The following is a 22,741-nucleotide window of genomic DNA, read 5'->3' as shown; positions in this document are numbered from 1 at the left end:
TATGCATTTCGATTTCCAATCACAAGCTTGGAGCCAATCGTGGGCCCTAAGTCTCTATCAAACCCCACTGCAATATGAGCCAGCTCAAGCTCAGTCCTTGATCGAGGGCGGAAAGAACTCTACTTGAATTACGATATCCTCTCCCTCACACCCCCGCCCCCAGGCATGTTGTATTCGGAGCTCATTGTCTCTTCTCTGCCACCCTGGAACAACGCGCTACCTTGTTTCTTCGGGTCTCGAAAAGGGTCCAGCGTAGACTCAATTGGTTTCTGGCTGAAGTATATCCTGCTCACGAGCACGTAAATTGCTTCCTCATCGTCTCGTTCTTGGTGCACCTCAATACACGAGCTTCCGTTAAACTTGAATCAGGAACTTGTCGGTCCTACAGTGAGCATACCCTGCTCATTTGCCGTCAAGCTGAGCTCCACAGACAAGATCCCGGATGTTATTATGGCAACAGCACAGCGGCGCGTTGTGTACGTTTTTGTCACAATCCAACTAACATGAGTTTTGAATGTTTCCTTGCTCTGACGCAGCATCTCGCAAATGTTATCGATACATCTGACTAAGCAATACTTGACTGTGTAGCTCTCTAATAGTGACTGTATTTGTTCTTGGTGCCTCTAAATAAGTTTAGTACTTAAAGTAGTACCATACGGAGAAGTTTGGAAAAAGGGAGTTCTGAGCATCTATGTGACGCAGTTGCCACGGCTCAAATCCTTTTCCATATAACGATACAGCCTTAGAGCCTTGCTATTTAAGGTCATTTGGCACTGAAGCTAAACCGGGGGGTATTGCTGAGTGGTTGAACAATATCCTGCGTTCCTGTTTCCTCGACTGAATACAGCACGTGCTTCTCGAAATGCTGGCTGGAAGAGACACTAGCTGGAGACAAGGTTGATGTGTAGCACGAGCTACCCCTGTTGGACGGTGACGCTAGGATTGCTCTACTCTAGCTGGGCATACCAAGTACCATCCAGGCGGTCGAGAACGATGCAGCCGGCGCCGGTGGTTGGGGTCGGGCTGAGACTCATCCCGGTAGCGCGACCGATCGGAACCCTGATCGTCTCCCTGACCGTGCCGGTGATGGTGTCCTGGTAGTTGCTGAAGATGATGGCCGCGCCGAACAGCTGGGACCGGTTGGTGATCTGGTACCTCAGCTGGCGGTTCCGGGTGGTCGTAGACGAGAAGTCGATGATGACGCGAACGTTACGGTTCGGATTCCATTCGATGGAGCGGCGGGCGTCGAGATCACCCTGGATATCTCGGCGGTTGTCTCGGTTGATCCTGAGAACAGGAAGAATGTGGGAGAAGCAGCTCTGACGGGCTTCAATGGGAGAGGAATCGAGAGGGGCGACCTCACGGACGTCCATGTTAACAGCACCAACGACTGAGTTGTCGGGGGGACTCAAGGCCGTGGAAAATACAGAAGTAGCCAAAGTGGCAATAGTAAGGAGAGCGGCAGAGAACTTCATTGCGAAGATTTCGTGGATGTCTGGTAGAACGATGGTATGTGTAGGTGTATGATGGATATCGAAAGGAGCGAGTCTAGTAGGAAGAGAAGTGATGGTGGTTTAAATATCCGGTGTCTTGGGATGTAGTGTAATCAGAACATTCTTGACGGCACAAGACCTTTTATAGAGAATTCACGATGGAACTTTTATCAATATTACGGCCGTGGGCAATGAGTCCAAGGTTCGATTAGATCCTTGGCAGTGTACTGCTGACAGTGGCTGGAACATTATTAGACATCGTTAGGCAAAATTCACAAGTATTGAAGATGAAGTTGTACGGAGTAGTCCGCTAAATGGAGCAGTTGTCATGTGTCCACCAAGCTTTAGGTTTCCGAGTTACACAAAAGACCCATTCACCGCGACGGATCCGCATAACGCCTTAGTTGAGGCTGTGAAAGCTTAATTTCGTCTGGCCTGGCGTAATTTCGCAAACCTTTTAGTGTAAAGTCAGAGTAATTGAGAATCGTGACAAACGTGCACAAGTCTAGTCTCGATGGAGCTTCGCAAAGGCTTTAAGTATTGGGCTCTTGGCGTATCGACTCTCACTTATTGGCTCTTTGAATTGAGGAATATCTCAGACTTTACGACAGCCTAGCACGTGGTCAAACACTCGACTTTAAGCCTTCGGTTTCGAATTTTTGACGGAAACGGTTTCCGGTCTCGGATTTCTTTAACCAAAAGGTACTCAATGTCGAGAGCTAAGAGCTCTTGGCATTTCAACTTCTAATCTAGTAGTACATCTGTACTTGAGTAAGAGCCATGTTAGACTTCATGAAATCCTTGAAAGAATCAAAATCAGCTTAGATACTAGGAAGGTCTTGATCTCCGGCGATACCGAGGCTCTGAAATTTGGAAACTTTGCGGGTTGAGTATTGAGCGCGTGAACGCTTTGCCTGAAGGTGCTTTAAAGCGTCGATTATATCGTACTCTGATTTCTTGTCGCAGGCTTCGCACATATCAGCAGTCTCACTTGCGTCGCGATCGTTGAAGGAGTCCCTTATGACACAAGATTGGTTATCTCTGACTTCATTCATCATTGACGCGAATCGGAGATGCTAGATGAGTTGTTAGGACCAGAGTTCAAGTCCTAAGTTGGCTGGTGACGTTCATATCAGAGGACTCGGAGAACAAGCTTTCAAGCATTTGTGCGGAAATCACCATAGCCATGAGGCCCAGGGCATACTAGAAACAGTCAATAATACCCTTCATGCTCGTGCACGTAAAGCCTAATTTCTTCATCCTTCAGTGGCAGAAACAGGGTTAGAATCGCACTGGAATGCCCAAATATACGGCTGCTCAAGTCGTAGATCTCTTCAGCAATAGGATCATGAAATACCCCGTGGCATTCTTCCATGTCAGCAGTTGAAGCACGGTCCAAAGCAGCTACGGAGGGCTTAGAAAGCCTAGTTTGTAATGTTTTCAATGATGCCGGGGAAGTACTGCCTTCTTCAGGTCTTTGTGTCGAATCCCCAGTGTGTTTTGGGTTCGAAGGTAGGCTATGTAAAGCCTCGTGTCGTCTAGGTACGGAGACTCTCGATTGAGCACTGAGTAACTCTCCACATGAGTAATGGAGGGACTAAGCTCTCAACATCTAAATACTATTTTCTCTTGATCTGAGTCACACGGCTCCGAGTTTTCGGATGGCTCCTAACCGATGTTGCTGAGAACTTTCTTGGGCCAGCTTTCCGCTTTTTTCCGGCACTATCAGAAGAGCTAAGATGATATGTGCGAGTGGCGGTTTCGTTGAGCGACTGATCCATCATGATCTTGGCGGGATTTGGTTCTCTGGGTGTTCGGTTTTGGGACTGAAAGCTAGGATTCCCTCTAGTCGTATCTATCAACTCTTCTTAGAACTTGGAACAAGACTCATGAGAGTACGGAATGCTTTGGTCCGACGGCGAAGCACAGTTAAGTCTTGGAGACATATCTAACAATTGCTGCTTAGCCAATGCCGGGAATAACAGCTTCAACATGTTGCAGCCATCTATGCGACAATGTGAAAAGGTAAATTGAGGCAGCAATATAAGTGCAATTTACATGTAACTTTATTGACATCTGTTTCCTGGAGATGGAATCGTAAGTGACATCTCAGGTATCGTGAGAAACTTCCCGCTGAGAGCCGCTCAAGGATGAAAATTTGCTTTGTAGCCACCGACATTAACGTGGAAGATTGGCCGTATAGAGAAAATCGCGCCATAAGTATCCATTGCTCTGATAGGTATATGTGGTGGGTTTCTCCCAGCTTTGTAGGCGCAACAGATCGACTTTAACAGGATCACGCTTTCGGAGGAAATCATATGATACAGTATACAATTTGAGCTATGCGGTTTATATAATACGTTCTAGGTACGCACTGATTTAGACATAGTCATTTCATTCGAAATGTGATATACTAATACAGGAATGCCGGCCGGGAAGATCGGCCGGAAAGGTCGAAGGCGGTTCTCAACCGCAGACGCTCCAAAATCTAACGGCACAACAGAGGCTTCCGGAGAAAGGGCTAAAAGGGCCAAAATCTTGCTTTTCAGAGCTCGCAGGACTCTTTCCATCATCATTACATGCCGCACAGAAACTCCATCAAACTCAGACAAAACAATCGCACAATCCACCACCAAACAAATATACTCCTGACTATTAGGTAAATAAATGTGTGCCGCCTTCGGGGCCCCCCAACCGACATCCCTTCTCACACCTGATTAATACCGCCACTTGTTCCTGACTCATCCCCAAGGCTCCACCACGGAAACCTCACGGGACATCATCAATATGGAATTTACCACGCACTGCATCGAGCCGCGGGCGGCGCACACCCACACAGTCGTTTTCCTCCACGGCAGAGACAGCATCTGCGACGAATTCGCCGATGAGCTTTTCGAGAGCGAAGCATCAGAGCCAGCAAACCAGCCACGCACTCTTCCAGACCTATTGCCGTCCATTCGGTGGGTCTTTCCCGGGGCCGCGCTGCATCCATCCAAGAGGTTTGGTACCGAAATGTCACAGTGGTTCGATGCCTGGTCGTTGGAGAACCCAGAAGAACAATTTGGTATCCAAGAAGCCGGCCTGAGACGAAGTATCGAATATCTCGTTAACCTTGTCGAGAGCGAATCCGCCTTGGTCCCGATGGACAGAATATTCCTAGGCGGTATCAGCCAAGGATTTGCAACCTCAATCACCGCTTTTCTGACCACGCCAAGAATAGCCAAATTGGGTGGGCTGGTCGGTTTATGCAGCTGGATGCCACCGGCTGAGGTCATTAATGAGTTGGCAGAGGAGAGTTCACCTTATCGCAGAATATGCGGCACAGAACCAATAGCCAAAACTCCTGTTTTCCTCGCTCACGCCGTGGACGATGAAGTCATTAACATCGAACTTGGTCGGCAGTTGCGGACGACTCTTGATTCATTCGCCAGTGCGTGTACAGTGGAATGGCATGAGTATCAGTCAGGAGGTCACTGGGTGAACGAGCCGCAGGGTGTGGATGACATGGTTAGCTTTCTGAGATTCCATATGCATTGAATCGGGCTTCGCGTCCCGAACCACCATAGATCAACAAAGCAGAGGCTTTCACGTACCTGATTGCAGTTAAAAATTCGTAGGCGAGCCTAATAATCTCTTAACAGCCCGTCATCAGTCTTCTGCTCCTGAGCTGCTGCGTGACATTCTCACATTTACCCATGTATGCGCGTCAATGCAAGAGTTCCAAACGATTGAATCCGGTTGAGAGCTTTCAAAGGGCTTTTTCAGACGACGGAGACCGACGAGAAGGAGATCGGGAAAGAATACACTCGACCGCCCGGTGTGTCATATGATGATTGGACCCTCATATACGGAAGGATTGGTGATTTCACACGACACCCAAGTCGTTGATTTATGTCCTCGGGTCTATTCGGTCAACTTCTTGTCGGCCAAGCAGTGAAAATTCAGCCTTACAGAGACAAGGTCGTGGCGTTTACTTGATGATAACAGCACTGAACCGTCATCATGGTCCAAGAGAAGCTAAAATAATATGGATTAGGACGGGTGGCATCAAATCAAGGGGTATTGACTTCCCAAAGTCCTCCAGTGCTTAAGACACTTTGCACTTTTGTCAAGTATGGACGGCAGCGGAGAAATTAATCCCGAACATGACTCCCTCTCGGCACCATATCATGCATCTTCCACCTCGCCTTCGAGTTCTGCAGGCTGTTTTTAGTCTGAACATCCTTTGCGGTAAGGTTTCGGACCATTCGCGGCCACCTTGAGCGAAGATGTATACTCACTCCTAAGCGACAATGCCATAACTCTAAGAGCAGCCAAGCACCTTGCTGGTTCTATGGCCTGACCACGAGAAAATTCTGCCCCGCAAAGATTCCCGTTCTTTTTCTTCCTGTTTCAATATCGCAGTAATACCATGCCAAAGCTAACGTTACCTACATTCATCATGCCAAGCCCTCCAACGTACTGGACCAAACCCATCGTCGGGCAAACGGTAAACTCCAAACCATCCATCGAAGATCCTTCGAACACATCCACTCGACGCATCGAGACCGAAGAAGTACCTGTGGTCACCGATGGCCTCCACCGCCGTCTCAGCAACCGCCAGGTCCAGCTCGTCACGATCGAGGGCTCCATAGGCACAGCCGTCTTCGTCAGCATAGGGGGTGCTCTCCAGCGCTCTGGGCCGGGTAGCCTTCTGCTGGCGTTTGTCATCTATACGATCGTACTTTCGCTTTGCAACAACTGCATGGCAGAGATGTCTGTCTACATGCCTGTCAGCGGCGGCTTCGTCAGACTTGCGGGGAAATGGGTCAACGACGCGTTCGGTTTCATGGCTGGCTGGAACTTCTTCTTTTACCAAGTCTTCCTAATCCCGTTTGAGATTGTGGCTTTGAAGTTGGTGATATCATACTGGAATGACAGGATCCCAGTCTTTGCCATCTGTTTGGGATGCATTTGTCTCTATGGGTACGTGTCAAGTTTTCCAAAAGGCTCGTTGCATACCCGCCCAATATCAAGCGATGCTCAGGAAGTAGATCAAAGTTAACCTTACTTCTCATTTAGCCTGATCAATATCTTTGCCGTCGGAGTTTATGGGGAGGCTGAGTTCTACCTCTCGAGCGGCAAAGTTGTTCTCCTCGCGATGCTTCTCGCCTTTACCCTAGTCACAATGGCAGGAGGTAACCCACAGCACGATGCCTACAAATTCCGAGCCTGGTTCGCCGGCTACTTCGCCGAGTACATTAGCACCGGTTCTCTCGGGAAGTTCGAAGGCTTTCTATCCGCTCTCTGGACCGCATCCTTCCCCTGCGTCGGACCCGAGTACGTCTCCATGATGGCCGCCGAAGCCAAACATCCCCGTATCTACGTCAAAACGGCTTTCAAAGCAGTCTACTGGCGCATCTGGATTTTCTTTGTCGGAAGTGCCCTGGCAGCTGGTATTGTTGTCAGTCACACGGATCCGACTCTCGTCGCGATATACACCGGCAAGGGAGGCTCTGCGGGCAGTGCGGCTGCATCGCCGTATATCATCGCCATGGGTAACCTCGGCATCGGCGTCCTGCCACATGTTGTCACTTTCTTCTTGGCGACCACCATCTTCTCGGCCGGCAGTGCCTACACTTATTGTTCGACAAGGACGCTCTATGGTCCAGCACTCGAGGGGAGGGCACCGCACTTCCTGACAAAGACGACGAAGAAGGGTGCCCCTATCAATTGCCTTGGGGTGGTCATGGTGTTTCCCCTTTTCTCGTTACTGCAGCTTTCAAGTTCTTCGGCAAAAGTCCTCGACTGGTTGATTTCCCTAACGACCGCGGCGACTTTAATCGACTACATTGTCATTTGCGTCACGTATATCTGCTTCCACAGGGCTTGCAAGACTCAAAACTTTGATTGTTCTCGTCTCCCCTATATAGATCGGTTCCAGCCGTATAGCGCGTACATTAGCCTAGTCTGGATGACAAGTGTCGTCATATGCTACTGCTACCGGTCGCTCAACCCGTTTGATCCAACTTCATTCTTCATCCACTACACTATGGTTCTTCTGGCACCACTTTTGTTCTGCTTCTGGAAATACTACAAGCACACAAAGACTCTGCGGCCGGACGAGGTCGATCTCGTTTGGGATGCCCCTCGGATAACCTCATACGAGGAGCTACTAAGTGAAATTGAACCTCCTGTTGGATTCTTACGAGACATAGCCAACCATTTCTCACTCAAGAGGCTTCTGAACAGACGTGATGTCGATGGCAGAGTGTGAAGCAAACCAGAGCTGTACGATCCAGCATACAGACCGTCTCTCTCTCGGCTAAACTACATGGACAGGGTATACCAAAGCCCTCCCGCAACAGCCCCAGCGCCAACAAGCCACGGCGCGAAGCGCGCCCCGGCTTCCAGAAGTACTCGCTTTTGCTTATCAAAGATCTTGCTTCTGAGTGCTGCAGCTTCGTTTCCGTGCGGGAAAGGCCTCTCCGGTACAGGCATCTCAAGGAACTCGCACAAGGGTGCCCATCCCTCGCCAAGCTTGTATACCAACAGCCTCTCCTTGGGGACCGTCTTGAGAATATACTCATGGTGGCACTCATAGACCTCGCTGAGCTTCGATTCCAATTCTGCAACGTTGCTGGCTCCCACCCAGCCCAGCATCATCTTCTGGATATTCCCCGTACTGTCGGCGCCCATCCTAGGCTCGACGTAGTCTCGGATGAAACAGGTCAGGGGCCCAAAGATTCCAGAGAGCACCTCCTTCATTGATACCCGCCACTTCTCATAATCTCGGATGACGAGAACGACTTTGGCTTCTGGGTAGGCATCGATGAGTGACGGTGTGAAGGGGGCTGCGATGTCGGTGATGCCCTCACAGGGTCCAAAGACGTGGTCCCAGTCGGCGGCGGTCATGCCCTTGCCGGTGTAGGAAGGTAATGAAGGGAATAGGGCGTCTGAGGCACGGCCGAAGAAGCGCCAGTCGTCGGGACTGTCGATGGCGTTGAGGCCGTGGTAGACGGCCTTGAAGCCCAGCTCGGTCAGGGCGAGCATCATGGAATAGGAACCCGTGCGAGGAAGGCCGACGCTAAGGACTTTGGTGGGGCGAGAAGTGGCCATCGTGATGGGTTGTTCTGACGTCGGATGCCGCGAAGCTGATTTACGATGAATCTAAACACAGTGGCGTCCTTTTCTTACTTGGAAGATGAAAGAGTGCTGTTCCAGGCAACATCAAGGAACGTTAGTCGGTTATCTTAGTGAGGTTCTAGCAGACAAACATGTCAGCACAAGCGATGCTGAAAGCTGCCTAGCCCGCGTGGTCGTGCCACTTCACCCTTGTTGATTTGACTGCTTCGCGAATTAGATGACTGGGCATTCCACCGACAACCCGTTTTTACCGGTTCTGCCGCCTAGACCCCTGAGCGGGAGTTGGAAAACCCGACGGGCATCCACTCTAGGGTACCTGGGTGCTTTGTCATCTCTGGATCGATGAATGAATCTTGAACAGGGGGATATGAATGCCGAACTTGTGAGTTCGTTCCCGAGACTCGAAATACTAGCCATCGTCAAGAAATTTCCGGGATGTTCCGTTTACAAATGCTCATGAGGTTCTGATCAATAAAATTGAGCTATTCGTATCCTCGACTAGAGCACGATGTATTCTACTCAAGGGCGACACGCCAATCCTAGCTCTCTTCACTCCTTCTTGGCGTCCTCTCCCTCACCAGCCAGCGCCTGCACAACAGCCTGCAACGCAGCCCGATCCGCTCCCCGAATCTTATCAACCCGTCCATCATCAGTGAGTACAACCGACTGACGAGGGGTCACTCCCTTGGCAGCCACACCGGTAGGCTTCCCACTCTGAAAGAACATGAACGTCGGCATGGCAGACACGCCGTAGCGGCCGGCGACGTTGTTGACGTGATCGACGTTGACCTTGGCGAAAGCAAGCTTCCCCTCCGCGGCGTGCTTATCAGCCAGACCGGAGAAGACGGGCGCGATGGCGCGGCATGGCGGGCACCAGTCTGCGTAAAAGTCGACGACGACATTAGTGGTTGAGGCGAGGAGAGCGTCTAGCTCGCCGGCGCTGGCGACTTTGTAGACTTTGCCTGATGTCTCGGGGATGGGCGAGCGGTCTGCGAAGAGTGTCTATAGGGTTTGCGGTTGGTTAGCAGCGTTGAAGTCATGTCCGAAGATGAGCGTCGCCAACGACCTTTCACGCAGAGGGGAGACAGGCGCCATTCCGGGAGTCAGGGACTGGATGTGGGGTACGTACTCTTGCGATCATGAAAACGGCGAAAGCCAGGAACATCCATGAGAGCGTGTCCATCTTGGCACTCGATGCAAAGGACTTTAATTGATGAGAGCAACTGTTGCGTGAGCTTTTGCATAGATGTCAAACGGTGTTGGAAAGCTCAAGAAGACTCAATTGATTCGACCTTGAGCTGTGGGAGTCGCCCGGGCTTTACCCGGCGGGGCTTTGTCAGCTGTGACCTGGAATGCGTCCAACGTAAAAGCGCCAGGCATTACCGTATTGGCGGCTTGCTAGGTACCCTAGAACTGTCAGGTACCCTGGAGCAAAAGAAACCAAAATTTGTTAGAGCATGGTCAAAATCCAAGATGGAGTTCACAACCTCAACTCCAAGAAATAGTATTCAGTTGCTACGGCCGATCATTCCAAAATCTCTGTGTGGTTTTTCTTGTTTCTTCAGGCGATTCCAATTCTCACTCAAAGAGGAAGCGTGATAACAGAAAAATCGCTTCAAATTTTCAAAACAGACGTCATCTCATATGGGCGCTTGGTTTAATGCTCTCCAGCACGGAAATATGACGTGCTAATGCACGCCCTTCAAGATATCAATGGCTTCACGCAGCCCATCCTCGCGCCTGCTTAACCATGGCCTTGAATATATACAATAGCCGCATCTTCTTGGTTTTCCCGGCACAATCCCTCGGCGCATAGACTCTCTCGCGTTTGAAGGGAGATGTAGTCATGCTGTCTAGCATCCACCGCAGAAGCAGCGGTCGTCACTAAATTCCACAATGTTAGTACCGAGGCTTTTCTCCAAGTTTCCATAAGGGCGAGGGAGAGTTTGCTCCTTCTTCGTCACGTACCCAAAAGCAGAGAGTCCGCAGAATGGCTTCGTGCATGGCCCCCCGCTGCAGAAGCTAGTGCAGTCGCCGTCACTTCCGCATGTAGGCGCAACGTTCGCTTGAGGCGCTGCGAGGGCGAGAGCGGAGAGAGATAGGAGGGAGAGGATATAGAACTGCATTGCGTCGAACGGTGGTGAGGTTACGCTGGTAGTTGAGTGGAAGAAGAGAACCTGGAGGCGAAGTTCGATTGCAGGTGATTGTGAGTGATTTGAGTGATTGTAGAGCCTGAGTCGATGACCTGATAGAAACTCGAATCGAAAGACGAGGAGGTATAGTTGCTCTTTTATATCTTCTTTACAGACCCGTATGGATTTATAAACGCTGTTATACGCGTCAATACAGCGCGTACTCCGCGGACTTTACACAACCTACTCGGGCAGAAAATAGCCCCCACGAGTAAGTCTAATTGCTAAAAGACGGTGTTCATTTGATGAACGCAATCAATGTGGTTCGTCTTTAGTCTTGGCAATCCAATGCTCATCCTCTGAAGTTGGAATAACTACTCAATCTGCAGAAACTCTGTCTCGACTCGCTCTGATTGGAAAGGTGTACCCCTGCTGGTTATACCGTTATGCATCTGTAAATCGGTGCACGGGGCCGAAAGAGTCCGCACCTCGATGTTCGTACAAGTCCGGCGGCCATTTTTTAAGGTTTCTGAGACTAGACATTGGCCTTGGAGGAATTTTGCTTAGGTGGGAGGCCGACAGAAAACTTCACCTGCTTGGGCCGATTTGGACAAATGGCGCCGCAGATCATTCGGTAATGTAGTCCTTAATCTGACGTTGATTGCTCTTCATCTTGCAATTTCGGATGATGATGGGCCAGAGTCTCTGGTAATGATAGAAGCTGGGCCCAGGACAGGCCGCGAAGTCATGAGATGTATGGGTATCACTATTCAGCAAGGAACATGAGAAGGCTGAAGCGACACCTCCTTCCCGATTATGCCGCTCTGGACGACACAAAGACAGTGACCAAGGTAAAGTTGAAGCAAATGTATCAGTGTATTGTCTACCTCCCCTGATTGCTGCACGAGAGACTGTGTCGAGTGGAAGTAGTGTTGTGGAGAGACGTAGCTTCGGACGGGGGTTTCGGGGGCCGGAAGTTTGTGTAAGATCCGATCCCCGGAACCTTCATCCCCGGGCGTGAATTGCCAGCCTGCAAGAGTGACTCTTGTTAAGTCTGTATGCTGGACTTAGTTGTAAGTTGTATCATGGCTACTGTGCCATCTTTACTGTCCAGAATACGCCTTTTCTCCGAGCTGTCCGATTCGGATCCCTACCCCCGGCGCCTCAAGGGGAAATTCTCATACCTTTGGCGGCGTTTTGATCCCGCAATCGACCGCCCGTCCCTCTTCTTGGTGAGAGAGGATATCGAAGTCTAGCTGACCACCAATGAACCAGTAGCGGCTGTGGCAAGTATCGATGGTCATCTGGTAAGCACACTTTGCCTTGTGTCTCCACAGCGTGTGAATTGAGGCCGGGTGGTCATCGGCGGGAAAGAAATATGAGGCAGGGGTTTCAAAGCAACAAGCCCCGGAGGGATGCGGTGGTACTCGGCCGCTCTACCGTACCGGCGCTGTAGTCTGTTCGGATGATGGAACGGGGCATCTCACGGGCATCTAAAGTACTATTCCTGGCTACTACGGGGCAGACTTTCGGGGGCCGGAGAACGGAACATGAAGACCCCAACCAAGCGTGCGTCCTGACTCCTCAACGAGTAACGGATAAGAAAGCGGTTCATAAGAAGGAACATGGGGTAACAAGATAAAGCTGGGCCAACATGTACTGTGCGTTTGTCACGTAATATCCAGGTCCATGGATCGGGAAACGTGTGCTGTACCAGGAGCTGAAGGTTTTGGGCAGGCCTGTTTGGATGTTGGGTAGCTATCTCTTCAGCGCGTTGGATATATCAGCGGGTTCGGATACTGGATGGATTCTGGAGAAGTCTACCTATCATGTGTACCCGTAATCCGTACGTAGTAGATGCCACATTGCTGGGCGAGACAGCACCGGTGACCGTTGCAACTTGTCCCATGGTTTCCACAGCCGTTGGCCTGGGGATGGAATGGACCGTGGAGTCACGAACGATGGGACGAGTGGGGATGTAACCTTTGGATAGTGTGGGGTAAAGACAAGCAACGGTCGGCTTCCCTGAAGATTTGGGCAGATATCTAAGGTTACCTTACGTTGAGAAATCAGATAGAGGTCTCTGAGATTGAAGATTATCCGCATCTATTCTGCGCCGACCCGCAAATGAGAAGATTAAGCAGGAAACAGATCAGGCAATGAGAGGATCTAGCTGGGCGAATACAAATCGACTCCATTGCTTACTTGCCTTGCGTTCTTCGAATGGCCCGACCCGGACCTCAAAGACGAGTCTTGCTTGTCACTCCGTTGAATACTGACGCTCTACGCAAATACTGCTGTGCGACCCCGGAGGCCGTCTGAAGTAGAATCAGAGTTGCAAGCAAGGTAGGGCGGGAAACGTGTGCAATGCAAGCTTCCTTATCCGTGTAACAAACCCACGAGGAGGGAGACTGGATTTGAGTCTATCAGTCCCCGTCGTGTCGCGGATGCAACTGGCCGGTTCCCATACCGTGGGCACGGTCAGCCAGCTCCATAACACTTCGTGGGCGGAGGCACACGGGTTATCCCCCAAACACGGGGGATAGCGTTGAATAGCTACGACTTATCTGTATCCTTAGATGGTGCATAGCTGGGCCTCTGCAGACAACGATTGTCGCTTGTTACGAAAGCCACAAGCTTCTTCTCGTCTGGCAGCTGCATGCTGCTGGTCCCTCTTTTTCTCTGTTCTTTCTTTTCTTTTTTGAGTTTCAATCTCAGGGAAACGTTACATGCACCTCTCCATCACGCACGGACCTCAGTAGGCAGGGGGCGGGGACGAGGACTAGCGCGCTGGTTGGTTGACGCTTGTCTATCTTGGCCCTGGGCGCCACTTTAAAATCTCTCCGCACGGGGTGGTGGTGTGGTGGCCGTTGCTGGCAAGTCCGTCCCACTGTGTTTGCTGTGTGGAGGAAGGCACGAGATCATAAACGCGAGGAGCCTTTGGACCTTGGAATTCGACCCTCTGAACACATTGCAGGCACGAACGAGAATAGTGCTCGTTTCTTCGTATTTGGGCAGACACTTCGTTTACTTGAGAAGCGCCACATCAGCCGCATGCCGTGGTCCGCAGGATGAATCCATCTCGCTGCAATTGTACTGCTGCTGTCAGCACTTGATGCGTCTTCGGCACTGACAAGGCACAGTGCGGGCGGCCGGCAGGCGATGGATGCATGTCATCTTTTCCTTCTCCTTCCCCAATCGGCCGAGGCACAAAGCCTCAAGAGCCAATTACGATCAGAACATCTGAGATGGAAGGAAGCGCCACCTCGTGACCTTCCGGACTGTCGACCAATGGAAAACCCCAAGAAATCGGTCCTTTGCCGTGGGGCTTATCGATTGGGGTAGAGTGGGGACGCAACGAACCATGGAATTTGTTGATGAATTTCGCTTCTTTCTCCCGGCGCGGCACACATGTCAAAACAATTAAGTCAGAAAAAGTACGTTCTGCTGGCGACTTGGGATGAAACTTGACCAAGACTGGCAAACAAAAGTTGATATGCCACTGTTACTGGCCATAGAATATCCATTTAAACAAGAAAGAATGGCTTCCGTGGTGTAAGCCAGCCTCTGATACCAGCCAGGGGCATCTGCAGATGTGGTGTGATGCGAGAGGGAGGTTTGCCCAGCCAGTCAGCAGCAGGTTGACAACACGAATGTCTCAATTCCAACTTCCAGCCGTGGTCTATCACCCAGTCTCCCTACCTTATTCGCAGGTTGGAACGAATTTTGCAGTATGTATCCGTAGCTGCACCTTGTGATGCTGATGCCTCGCGCGTTACCGCGAACAGCCGTTCTTCGTCCTGGCTTAGGACGCCACCGCGTGCCGTCCGGCGCCGTTGAAGTTTGTCTAAATTTGGACTGCATCGTTCTTTGATTGTCGTTACTCGACAATGCCATGCAGGTGTCTTTGAGGATCCGAACGATTGTCCAACAGACCCATCTTCAAGCACTCATCATCATCAAGCAGATATCAAGTTTGACCGACTGATTGCTCACCCATCCTTCATTCGGCACTGACCGGGCCGGAATCTCTCTTATCAAGACTGGACCTTCAACCTTCAAGCTCTAGGTCCACGGTCAGGTCTCCGAACCGCACCTCCCCATCCGTATCTGTGGATTACCTGGGTCTGTCAATCGCATCCCTGCACAGTGGTGGTGAGTGGCTCCTCTCAACCCATCGGCTGTTTCCCCCGTTGCCCAGCGGCCGGATCCTGGTCCCCTTTCCCCATGCTCACACCATCAGTCAATTCTATTGTCACCTTCGAATTGGCATTAGCACTTTTGACAAGCAAACCTTGACGACTTTGACCTTGCTTGGTAGGCGTCCCTCACCGTGTGAAGAGGGCTGATCGATGGCTGTATCTTGCTGCCTCTGACTGTCACGTAGCTTGCCACCCCCATCCTACCACCAGCACGGACACCACCACACTGACACATTGGAGACGCCCTACGGAGTACTCTCAGCCCATCTATCAGACCTGGCACAAGGTCTCTCGTTCATGGTCCTGATAGGCACCTCGGCCACACGTCAGATGAGACGCACACGAGAAAGCCACTCCTTCTAAAGATCCCATTGCTACCTTGCCTAGCCACCTACCTTAGCTGACCGTGCCTTCCCTAAGTCAAAGTGGCAGAGTGGCAGATTGGGGTAGCTCCTGCCTTCCAGCCAGTGCTTCCCAAAGGTGCCGTGGTGCGTGTGCGTGTGAGGTGCCTTCCCCCAAATTCTCACCTCCGTACCCGTCCCGTCCCATTCGGGCGTTGGCGCCACCTTCCTTAGCTCTGCACATCTCTCCTTCCATCGTCTCACACCTCACAAGCCCGTCCACCCATGGACGCGCTTTCCCGTTTGCCATCAACCCCAAGTGCCCTCCCGGCTGCCGGCCTCCTTCCTTCCCACCAGAGGTATCTGCCCATCTACACCTGCCCTGCATCTGAGCATCGAATCCTCAAAGCTTCTGGATTATTAAGGTATCTTTTGCATGAAAAATAACCATCGTTGTTTGCTCTTGCCGTCTTCCAATCTCATCCCTTCTTCTCAAACCAAGGGTCTATTAGCGGCGATAAACACATTTGCGTATTCCGGGGTAACGTTAGGTACTTCGCTACCAGTCTGCTATCTTTCTTCCTTTCTCCCTCCCTCTCGCTCCATCAACATCTTTCTCAATATCTCAAAGTCAACACATCAATCCCGGCGACGGATACTACCTACATCATCCTCACCAGTACCACTCTCCACTCCCTCCAGTCTCCGCCCCCCCTTGTCATCTTTCTCGCACCCGCCACGCCTCACCCTGGCACGTCGGGACCGCGACCTTGACCATAGCTCCACCCACGATCATCGCCCAGTGCAACTGCAACCTGCAGCCCGATAAACCGTCCCATAAAGAAGCTGCACACCTCCCCCGGACCCTACTTCTGGTCTTTGCTCGCCGTCTCATTCTTTCAGTCCAGTCTTTCCAGACCAAACTCATCGAACTGAGCCTTGTGCCTGCGCTACTTTGGGTCACCATCACCCATCGTCTGGCACGATTGAGTTTCCAGTCTGCGACACTCTGAAGAGAAGCACCAAGCGGCAGCCACACACCACCGGCCCCAATTCCTCCCGTCCCGCCAAGGCGCAACGCCGTTCTATTAACCTTCACGTCTCTCCTCTGAACGTCCACCCCATCAACTACACATCACCGCCAAGATGTCTTCAGTCGACGAGAAACACACTCCCGAGCCCGCGGCCGCGGCCGATATCGAGCCTGCCACTGCCGCCCCGACAACAACCGCTGTTGACGGCCCCGTTCCCCGCCCTGCCGGCTTCATGTATCGTGGCTTCCGCATCGGTGGCAAGGAGCTTTGGTACGCTTCACCCCGTATCCAGCTCTTCATGGTCTCTTTCGTCTGCTTCCTCTGCCCCGGAATGTTCAATGCTCTCGGTGGTCTCGGTGGCGGTGGTCAGGTTTCCACAAAGGCTTCCAACGATGCCAACACGGCCTTGTACTCCACCTTTGCCGTTGCCGCCTTCTTCGCCGGTACCTTTGCCAACCGTCTCGGTCTCCGTCTGACTCTCAGCTTGGGCGGATTGGGTTACTGCATCTACGCTGCCTCCTTCCTGTCCTACTCTCACAACCAGAATGAAGGCTTCGTCATTTTTGCTGGTGCCTTCCTCGGCGTGTGCGCTGGTCTCTTGTGGACTGGCCAAGGTGCCATCATGATGTCCTACCCCTCCGAGAAAGAGAAGGGACGCTACATCTCTTGGTTTTGGATGATCTTCAACCTCGGCGCCGTCATTGGTGCTCTCATTCCCCTCGGCCAAAACATCAACACCACGTCGAGAAGCACTGTTACTGACGGCACCTACGCTGCCTTCATTGTTCTCATGTTGCTCGGTGCCGTCCTTGCTCTCTTCATGTGCGATGTGCCCAAGATCATTCGTGAGGACGGCTCCAAGGTTATCGTCATGAAGAACCCTTCGTGGCAGTCCGAGTTCAAGGGCTTGTGGGAGACCCTCGCACAAGACCCGTGGATCATCCTTTTGTTCCCCATGTTCTTCACATCCAACGTCTTCTACACCTACCAGACCAACGACATGAACGCTCCTCACTTCAACACTCGCACTCGCTCGCTGAACAACCTGTTGTACTGGTCTTCCCAGATTATCGGTGCTCTCATCTTTGGCTACGCCCTCGACTTCCCCAAGGTCCGCCGTAGTGTGCGCGCAAAGGCCTCCTACATTACGCTCTTCGTTCTGACCATGGCCATCTGGGGAGGTGGGTACGCTTGGCAGAAGAAGCAGGCTCCTCGCGGCGAGATTGAGGGCAACTTGGATTACCCCACCATTGACTGGACCGACGGCGGCGAGGCTTATATTGGCCCTATGTTCCTGTACATGTTTTACGGATTCTTCGATGCCTGCTGGCAGACGAGCATCTACTGGTACATGGGAGCTCTCTCCAACTCTTCCCGCAAGGCTGCCAACCTGGCAGGTTTCTACAAGGGTAAGCCGCACATTCCTCTACTCTAGTGGCGCATTTATACTGATAGAACTATAGGTATTCAATCCGCTGGCGCTGCCGTCTTCTGGCGTCTCGATGGTGTCCAAACCGAGTACAACACCATCTTCGGCGCCACGTGGGGTTGCCTTGCCGGCGCTCTCGTTATTGGTGCACCCATTATCTTCCTGAAGATCAAGGACACTGTCACCGTTGAGGAGGATCTCAAGTTCTCGGACGAGACCATTGCGGACGTTGCCGCACCTGGAACGGTCGATACCAAGTTGGAAAAGGAGGTCGCGTAAGCAGTTATGCTCAATCAAGACTGAGGGTGATGCCTGCATGATATCCATAGGAGTTGTTGGGAGTTTTACGTTGACGAGGGATGACGATACCATAATGTGCCATGCACATTGGATGTTGTAATGTTGGATTAGGTCCGTTTATATGTAATGCCAAGGCTTTATCAAGCTACATCAAGTCTCGAGGGAAACGTGGTGATGATCTGCTGCAAGCTTTATTGATCCATCTCTTTGGTCTTTCATGGTGCATCTCTCATCTCATACATACCCCCGATGTCTATCCTCTACTTCCTCGCCGCCATACCCTCCACCGCCAGGGGTATTGACCTGGATATACTCGCCCTCCTTCAGGTTGATAATCGCCTTCCCGCCAAGATTAATCTTCTCCATGCCTCCCTCCTCGTTGAACAAGAATGCATAATTCTCCCCCATTTGCCCCGGCCCGCCGCCAGCCATGCCCCACGGTCGATACACCCTCCGATCCGAGAGGATACTAAACTTGAGCGGAATACGCGCCTGTATCTCACGCGTGATACCGTCACCTCCACGATGATTCCCGACACCACCGCTTCCCTTGCGGATACCGTAGGACTTGACGAGCACGGCCGTGCGCTTCTCAATGACCTCCGCGTCTGTCTGGCGGGTATTCGTAGAATGCACGTGCGTCGAATGCTCACCCTCATACCCATCTCCCGCACCCACGCCGCCGCCGATACTCTCCCCGTAATTCCACCCCTTGACAACCATCCCAGTCTCCGGGTCTCGTCCGCCCATGCCCCAGCCGAAACTATTCGCGCACCCCTGGCTTGCGCCGTGTGTCCCGAACGCGCGGAGGATGACGTCGATGACGCGTTGGGAGGCGAGGGTGCTTCCGCATATCGCTACGCCCGCACCGGGATTCAGGACGGAGCCGACGGGTGGGAGGATGATGTTCACAGGGTTGAGGCAGCCTTGGTTTAGGGGTATGTCGAGACCTACTAGGCTTCGGATGGTGTAGATTATCGCCGAGTGGGTGATGGAGATGGGGCAGTTGTAGTTTCCCCAGATTTGAGGGCCGGAAAGGGAGAAGTCGTAGGTTGCTGTGCCGGTGTCGTGGGATATTGTGATTTTCACGTGGAGAGGGGTGCCGTCGTCTAGGTGGTCTGTTGCGGATAGACCGGCCGGATGGTCAGCGGCTAGGGATTTGAAGTAGCTACGGACCGCAGCTTCTGCGTTGTCTTGGATCGCGGACATGTACTTGTGTACCACTGCCACGCCCTTCTTCCCGATGCCTTGCTCGGCGCAGAGTTTCTGCAAGAGGAGGATGCCGCGCTGGTTTGCCGAGGTTTGGGCTTTCAAGTCAGAGATGTTATCTGCGAGACGGCGGGAGGTGGAGCAGCCTGGCAAGGAACCTGCTTTCTCAAAGGCGGCGATGACTTGGGATTCGAGGAATTTCCCGCGGGAGACGATTTTGAGGGTGGGTACGTTGAGGCCTTCTTCCCAGAGTTGCCGGGATTCGGGCATCATTGAGGTGATTCCTTTGCCGCCTATGTCTGTGTGATGACCGCGGGAGGCGACGTAGAAGGCGATTTCTTGGGTGTTGGTGTTGTCGCCATCTTCCGGATCGGAGGGGGACCCGGACCCGGTGTCGACAAAGACGGGCGTAACGACGGTCAAATCCGGGAGATGCGTCCCGCCCCACTGCGGATGATTCGTTAAGAGCACGTCGCCGGGTTGGAGGCGTCCCTTCCAGTGGCGGTGTTGTTCTTGGATGGCGAATTGCATGGAGCCGAGGTGGATTGGGATATGGGGCGCGTTGGCGACGAGTTTGCCCTCGGGGGAGAAGATTGCGCAGGAGAAGTCGAGACGTTCTTTGATGGAGGTGGAAATTGCGGTGCGTTGGAGGGTGGTGCCCATCTGTTCTGCTATGGCCATGAAGCGGTGGGCGAAGACAGAGAGGAGGATTGGGTCTGTGGTTTCTGGTGCGTCGGGCTGGGGGGTTCGGTTTTGTGTTGTAGAGGTGGGGAGCGGTGACGGTGATGAAGCCGTGGCTGGTGCTTGCTTCTCGAGGAGGACGTGGGAGGAAAGGATGTAGGCGCTGAATGTCGGGGACACGAAGATTGTCTGCGTCTGGTCGATGAGTAGAGCAGGGCCCTTGATCACAACGCCCTTGGGGACTTCATCCAGACGATACACGCCCGTATCACACCACCCGCCGTCGATATAAACCCTCTGCTTCACGCTCGGCTCCGGGACGACAGCTACATCTCCGCCACCGCGGCTCCTCCTGTCCGCGAGCTCCTTGACCGGAGACGTCTCCCGTATTCCGAACGCGCTACCCGCCGCACTGCCCGTCCCACGGACCTTGATCGACTCAATGACGATATCTCTATCCATGGAGAAGGCAAACTCGCGGAGGTGCGTAGCCCTGAAGCTGGCGGCATAATCACCGTCCTCGGGGCGGGAGATTGTAAGATTCGTATCGGTGCCAAAGTATCGCAGTACAAGACTCTCATCAAAAACCAGCGAAGCCTCATCCGCGCCCTGGGAGACTAGCTCTTGTGTCACCTTTCCCCTCAGTGCGGCGAGACGGTCCGTGACATGAAATGTCACAGCCTCTTGCGCAGCATCCTCGCTGTGGCTGAATTTGGCGCCGTACGGCTCGAGGGTCTCACTTTGTAGCTCTGCTTGCGCGATGCCGTACGCCGAAAGCAATGAGGAGAACTTGTGGATCAGGATGCGGCGGATGCCTAGTTTATCTGCAATCTCGCAGGCGTGCTGGCCGCCCGCGCCGCCAAAGGAGACGAGGTTGTGGTTTTCGGGGGCGAAGCCGCGGGCTTCGGTTGCGTTGCGGATCGGGCGTGCCATTGTTTCGTTTGCAACATCTAGGAAGCCTAGGGCTACGTCGTGCGGTTGGAGGGCCTGGTGCGTCTGTTGGTTGAACTCTCGCGTAATTTGTCTGAATTTCTCTTCGACGACGGCAGTATCAAGTGGTTCAGAGGCTGACGGTCCAAAGATGGAAGGGAAGGAAGACGGGACGAGACGCCCGAGGAAGAGATTCGCGTCCGTGACAGTGAGGGGCCCGTTCTTGCGGTAACATGCTGGTCCCGGGTGCGCGCCCGCGCTCTCGGGTCCTACAGCTAAGAGACCGTTACGCGCAAAGAGGATCGATCCGCCGCCTGCCGCTACGGTGGCGATGTTGAGCATAGGCGCGGTGATTGTGCGGCCCGCGATGGAGGTGTCGGTGAGGTAGTCATACTTCCCGTCGTACCGCGAGACATCCGTGCTGGTACCGCCCATGTCGAGGCCGATAACGGGCGTGCCGTCCTGCGGGTCATGGCAGGACCGCGCGATGCCGACTACGCCGCCTGCTGGACCACTCAGGAGCGCCTCGTTGCCGCGGAAGCGGGAGGCCGCTTTGAGGCCGCCGTCGGAGCACATAAAGTCTACGCGGCGAGGCGGCGCATTGGGGAGGAAGCCTGCGTGGAAGGAGGCGACGTAGCGCTGGATGACGGGGTAGAGGTAGGCTTCTGAGCATGTTGAGGTGCTGCGATTGAGGAATTTGATGGTCGGGGAGGTTGCGGAGGAGGTTGTCACGTAAGAGAAGGCGAATTCGGGGGAGCGGGCGAGGGAGGCGACGAGGTCTTCGTGGGCGGGATGGAGGTAGGCGTGCATGAAGGAGATTGCGAGGGACGTGTAGCCTGCGTCTTTGAGGGCGCGGAGCTGGAAGCGGATGAGGTCTGGGTTTGGGCGGCGGAGGATGCGGATTAGGTCCCCGTTGGGAGTGCGGACGAGGTCTCCTTCTTGGGGAGTAGATGATGAGGTTGGCGACGATGATGAAGCGGCATTCAGGGCAGCCTCCTTGTCCAGGGGCGTTGGGTTGAGGTCATAATCTGCTGGCACGATGCGCTCGTCGATCTCAACGACGGTCGAGTGCAAAGCCGTGGGTTTGCGAATGTTGAGGTCAAACAGTTTGGGACGGGACTGATCGCCGATTACGCAGACATCCTTGAAGCCCTTTGTGGTGAGGAAGGCGAAGCGCTCGCCCTTGTGTTCTAGGAGGGCGTTCGTCGCGACTGTGGTGCCGATGCGGCATGATGCTGGCAGAGTATTAGATACAGGATCCAAGAGGAGGAGTGACATGAGAAATTACCGATGCGCGAGCCATCGAGTTTCTCTCCGATGGGGATGGGCTTTCCCTCTACAGCTTCGAGGACGCGCCTGATGGCTTCGGTCGGGGCGTCGGGGTAGTTTGCTGGGTCTTCGGAGAGAAGCTTGAAGATGAGGGATTCACGGCCGTCGATTTCAGCGATGACGTCGCAGAATGTGCCGCCGCGATCAATTGAGACTCTGATGTCGGCCGCCATGATGTGAGAATGAGGTATGGAAGCCCTCTTGGTGATGATGTTTTACTAAGCCTTGGTGTTGTGGCGTGTGAGACAGGAGGAACCGAAGGCGTTCCAGTGAGAGCTCATGAGTGAGGTCGAGCTGATGAGATTCCACTTCTCATATGCACTCATAATTCAACGCTGTTTAAGGTCGGGAAAGAAGATCTCATGAGCGTATATAGGACAATCTCATAGGACGTCTATTTCGTCCAGCTTCTGCGGTAATTGATGCCGAGTGCCTGGTGGAAGGGTCCGCCGATTCCGCCCCTCCTCAAAGACACCACAAAACAAACAAGCGCCTGCTGGTCGGACGTATCGGGCGGCACAATCGCGTGCTACCGG

General features: G+C 52.9%; 8 protein-coding genes across 8 annotated transcripts; 3 read left to right on the top strand and 5 right to left on the bottom strand.

Annotated features, from left to right (window-relative positions):
• Positions 1 to 700: 700 nt before the first annotated feature.
• On the bottom strand, positions 701 to 1,712 carry BDP55DRAFT_617082 (EC13 protein). The gene is made up of 2 exons (XM_060571276.1): positions 1,392 to 1,712; positions 701 to 1,319 (listed from the first exon to the last, which is right to left on the bottom strand). Exons 1-2 carry the CDS (start codon positions 1,473 to 1,475, stop codon positions 948 to 950), a joined length of 456 nt encoding a protein of 151 aa, XP_060425822.1. The 5' UTR covers positions 1,476 to 1,712; the 3' UTR covers positions 701 to 947.
• A 2,262-nt stretch (positions 1,713 to 3,974) lies between these two features.
• On the top strand, positions 3,975 to 5,137 carry BDP55DRAFT_674902 (Alpha/Beta hydrolase protein). The gene has a single exon (XM_060575698.1). The coding sequence runs from the start codon at positions 4,281 to 4,283 to the stop codon at positions 5,028 to 5,030; it is 750 nt and encodes a 249-aa protein (XP_060425821.1). The 5' UTR covers positions 3,975 to 4,280; the 3' UTR covers positions 5,031 to 5,137.
• Positions 5,138 to 5,934: 797 nt separating this feature from the next.
• BDP55DRAFT_731905 (amino acid transporter) lies at positions 5,935 to 7,749 on the top strand (the record flags this gene model as incomplete). Its single annotated transcript, XM_060579881.1, has 2 exons — positions 5,935 to 6,458; positions 6,555 to 7,749. 2 exons carry the CDS (start codon positions 5,935 to 5,937, stop codon positions 7,747 to 7,749), a joined length of 1,719 nt encoding a protein of 572 aa, XP_060425820.1.
• A 26-nt stretch (positions 7,750 to 7,775) lies between these two features.
• On the bottom strand, positions 7,776 to 8,991 carry BDP55DRAFT_283824 (uncharacterized protein). Its single transcript, XM_060566496.1, has one exon. It carries the CDS (start codon positions 8,589 to 8,591, stop codon positions 7,803 to 7,805), a length of 789 nt encoding a protein of 262 aa, XP_060425819.1. The 5' UTR covers positions 8,592 to 8,991; the 3' UTR covers positions 7,776 to 7,802.
• A 176-nt stretch (positions 8,992 to 9,167) lies between these two features.
• On the bottom strand, positions 9,168 to 9,801 carry BDP55DRAFT_559732 (thioredoxin; the record flags this gene model as incomplete). The annotated part of the gene is made up of 2 exons (XM_060569924.1): positions 9,168 to 9,620; positions 9,748 to 9,801. The coding sequence occupies 2 exons, from the start codon at positions 9,799 to 9,801 to the stop codon at positions 9,168 to 9,170; spliced, it is 507 nt and encodes a 168-aa protein (XP_060425818.1).
• Positions 9,802 to 10,124: 323 nt separating this feature from the next.
• Positions 10,125 to 11,252, bottom strand: BDP55DRAFT_674896 (uncharacterized protein). The gene is made up of 3 exons (XM_060575697.1): positions 10,998 to 11,252; positions 10,587 to 10,946; positions 10,125 to 10,502 (listed from the first exon to the last, which is right to left on the bottom strand). The coding sequence occupies exons 2-3, from the start codon at positions 10,742 to 10,744 to the stop codon at positions 10,472 to 10,474; spliced, it is 189 nt and encodes a 62-aa protein (XP_060425817.1). The 5' UTR covers positions 10,745 to 10,946; positions 10,998 to 11,252; the 3' UTR covers positions 10,125 to 10,471.
• Positions 11,253 to 16,625: 5,373 nt separating this feature from the next.
• Positions 16,626 to 18,035, top strand: BDP55DRAFT_559693 (major facilitator superfamily transporter; the record flags this gene model as incomplete). The annotated part of the gene is made up of 2 exons (XM_060569921.1): positions 16,626 to 17,736; positions 17,791 to 18,035. The coding sequence occupies 2 exons, from the start codon at positions 16,626 to 16,628 to the stop codon at positions 18,033 to 18,035; spliced, it is 1,356 nt and encodes a 451-aa protein (XP_060425816.1).
• A 190-nt stretch (positions 18,036 to 18,225) lies between these two features.
• On the bottom strand, positions 18,226 to 21,461 carry BDP55DRAFT_674889 (Hydantoinase B/oxoprolinase-domain-containing protein). Its single transcript, XM_060575696.1, has one exon. The coding sequence runs from the start codon at positions 21,450 to 21,452 to the stop codon at positions 18,291 to 18,293; it is 3,162 nt and encodes a 1,053-aa protein (XP_060425815.1). The 5' UTR covers positions 21,453 to 21,461; the 3' UTR covers positions 18,226 to 18,290.
• Between the last annotated feature and the right edge of the window lie 1,280 nt (positions 21,462 to 22,741).

The sequence above is a fragment of the Colletotrichum godetiae genome, assembly GCF_030913485.1.
Source record: "Colletotrichum godetiae strain CBS 193.32 chromosome Unknown BDP55scaffold_43, whole genome shotgun sequence".
Taxonomy (NCBI): Eukaryota; Fungi; Ascomycota; class Sordariomycetes; order Glomerellales; family Glomerellaceae; genus Colletotrichum; species Colletotrichum godetiae.
Note: the sequence above shows the minus strand (reverse complement) of the source record. Positions and strands in the feature narration are given on the sequence as shown.

Bases quoted from the DNA above. Each gene is read 5' to 3' on its own strand.
- BDP55DRAFT_617082 (XM_060571276.1), bottom strand. From the start codon at position 1,475: ATGAAGTTCTCTGCCGCTCTCCTTACTATTGCCACTTTGGCTACTTCT. The intron at 1,320-1,391 runs GTCGTTGGTGCT...GAAGCCCGTCAG, and splicing joins TGAGTCCCCCCGACAACTCA to AGCTGCTTCTCCCACATTCT.
- BDP55DRAFT_674902 (XM_060575698.1), top strand. From the start codon at position 4,281: ATGGAATTTACCACGCACTGCATCGAGCCGCGGGCGGCGCACACCCAC.
- BDP55DRAFT_283824 (XM_060566496.1), bottom strand. From the start codon at position 8,591: ATGGCCACTTCTCGCCCCACCAAAGTCCTTAGCGTCGGCCTTCCTCGC.
- BDP55DRAFT_674896 (XM_060575697.1), bottom strand. From the start codon at position 10,744: ATGCAGTTCTATATCCTCTCCCTCCTATCTCTCTCCGCTCTCGCCCTC. The intron at 10,503-10,586 runs GTACGTGACGAA...TGTGGAATTTAG, and splicing joins TGCGGACTCTCTGCTTTTGG to TGACGACCGCTGCTTCTGCG.
- BDP55DRAFT_674889 (XM_060575696.1), bottom strand. From the start codon at position 21,452: ATGTGCTCCGACGGCGGCCTCAAAGCGGCCTCCCGCTTCCGCGGCAAC.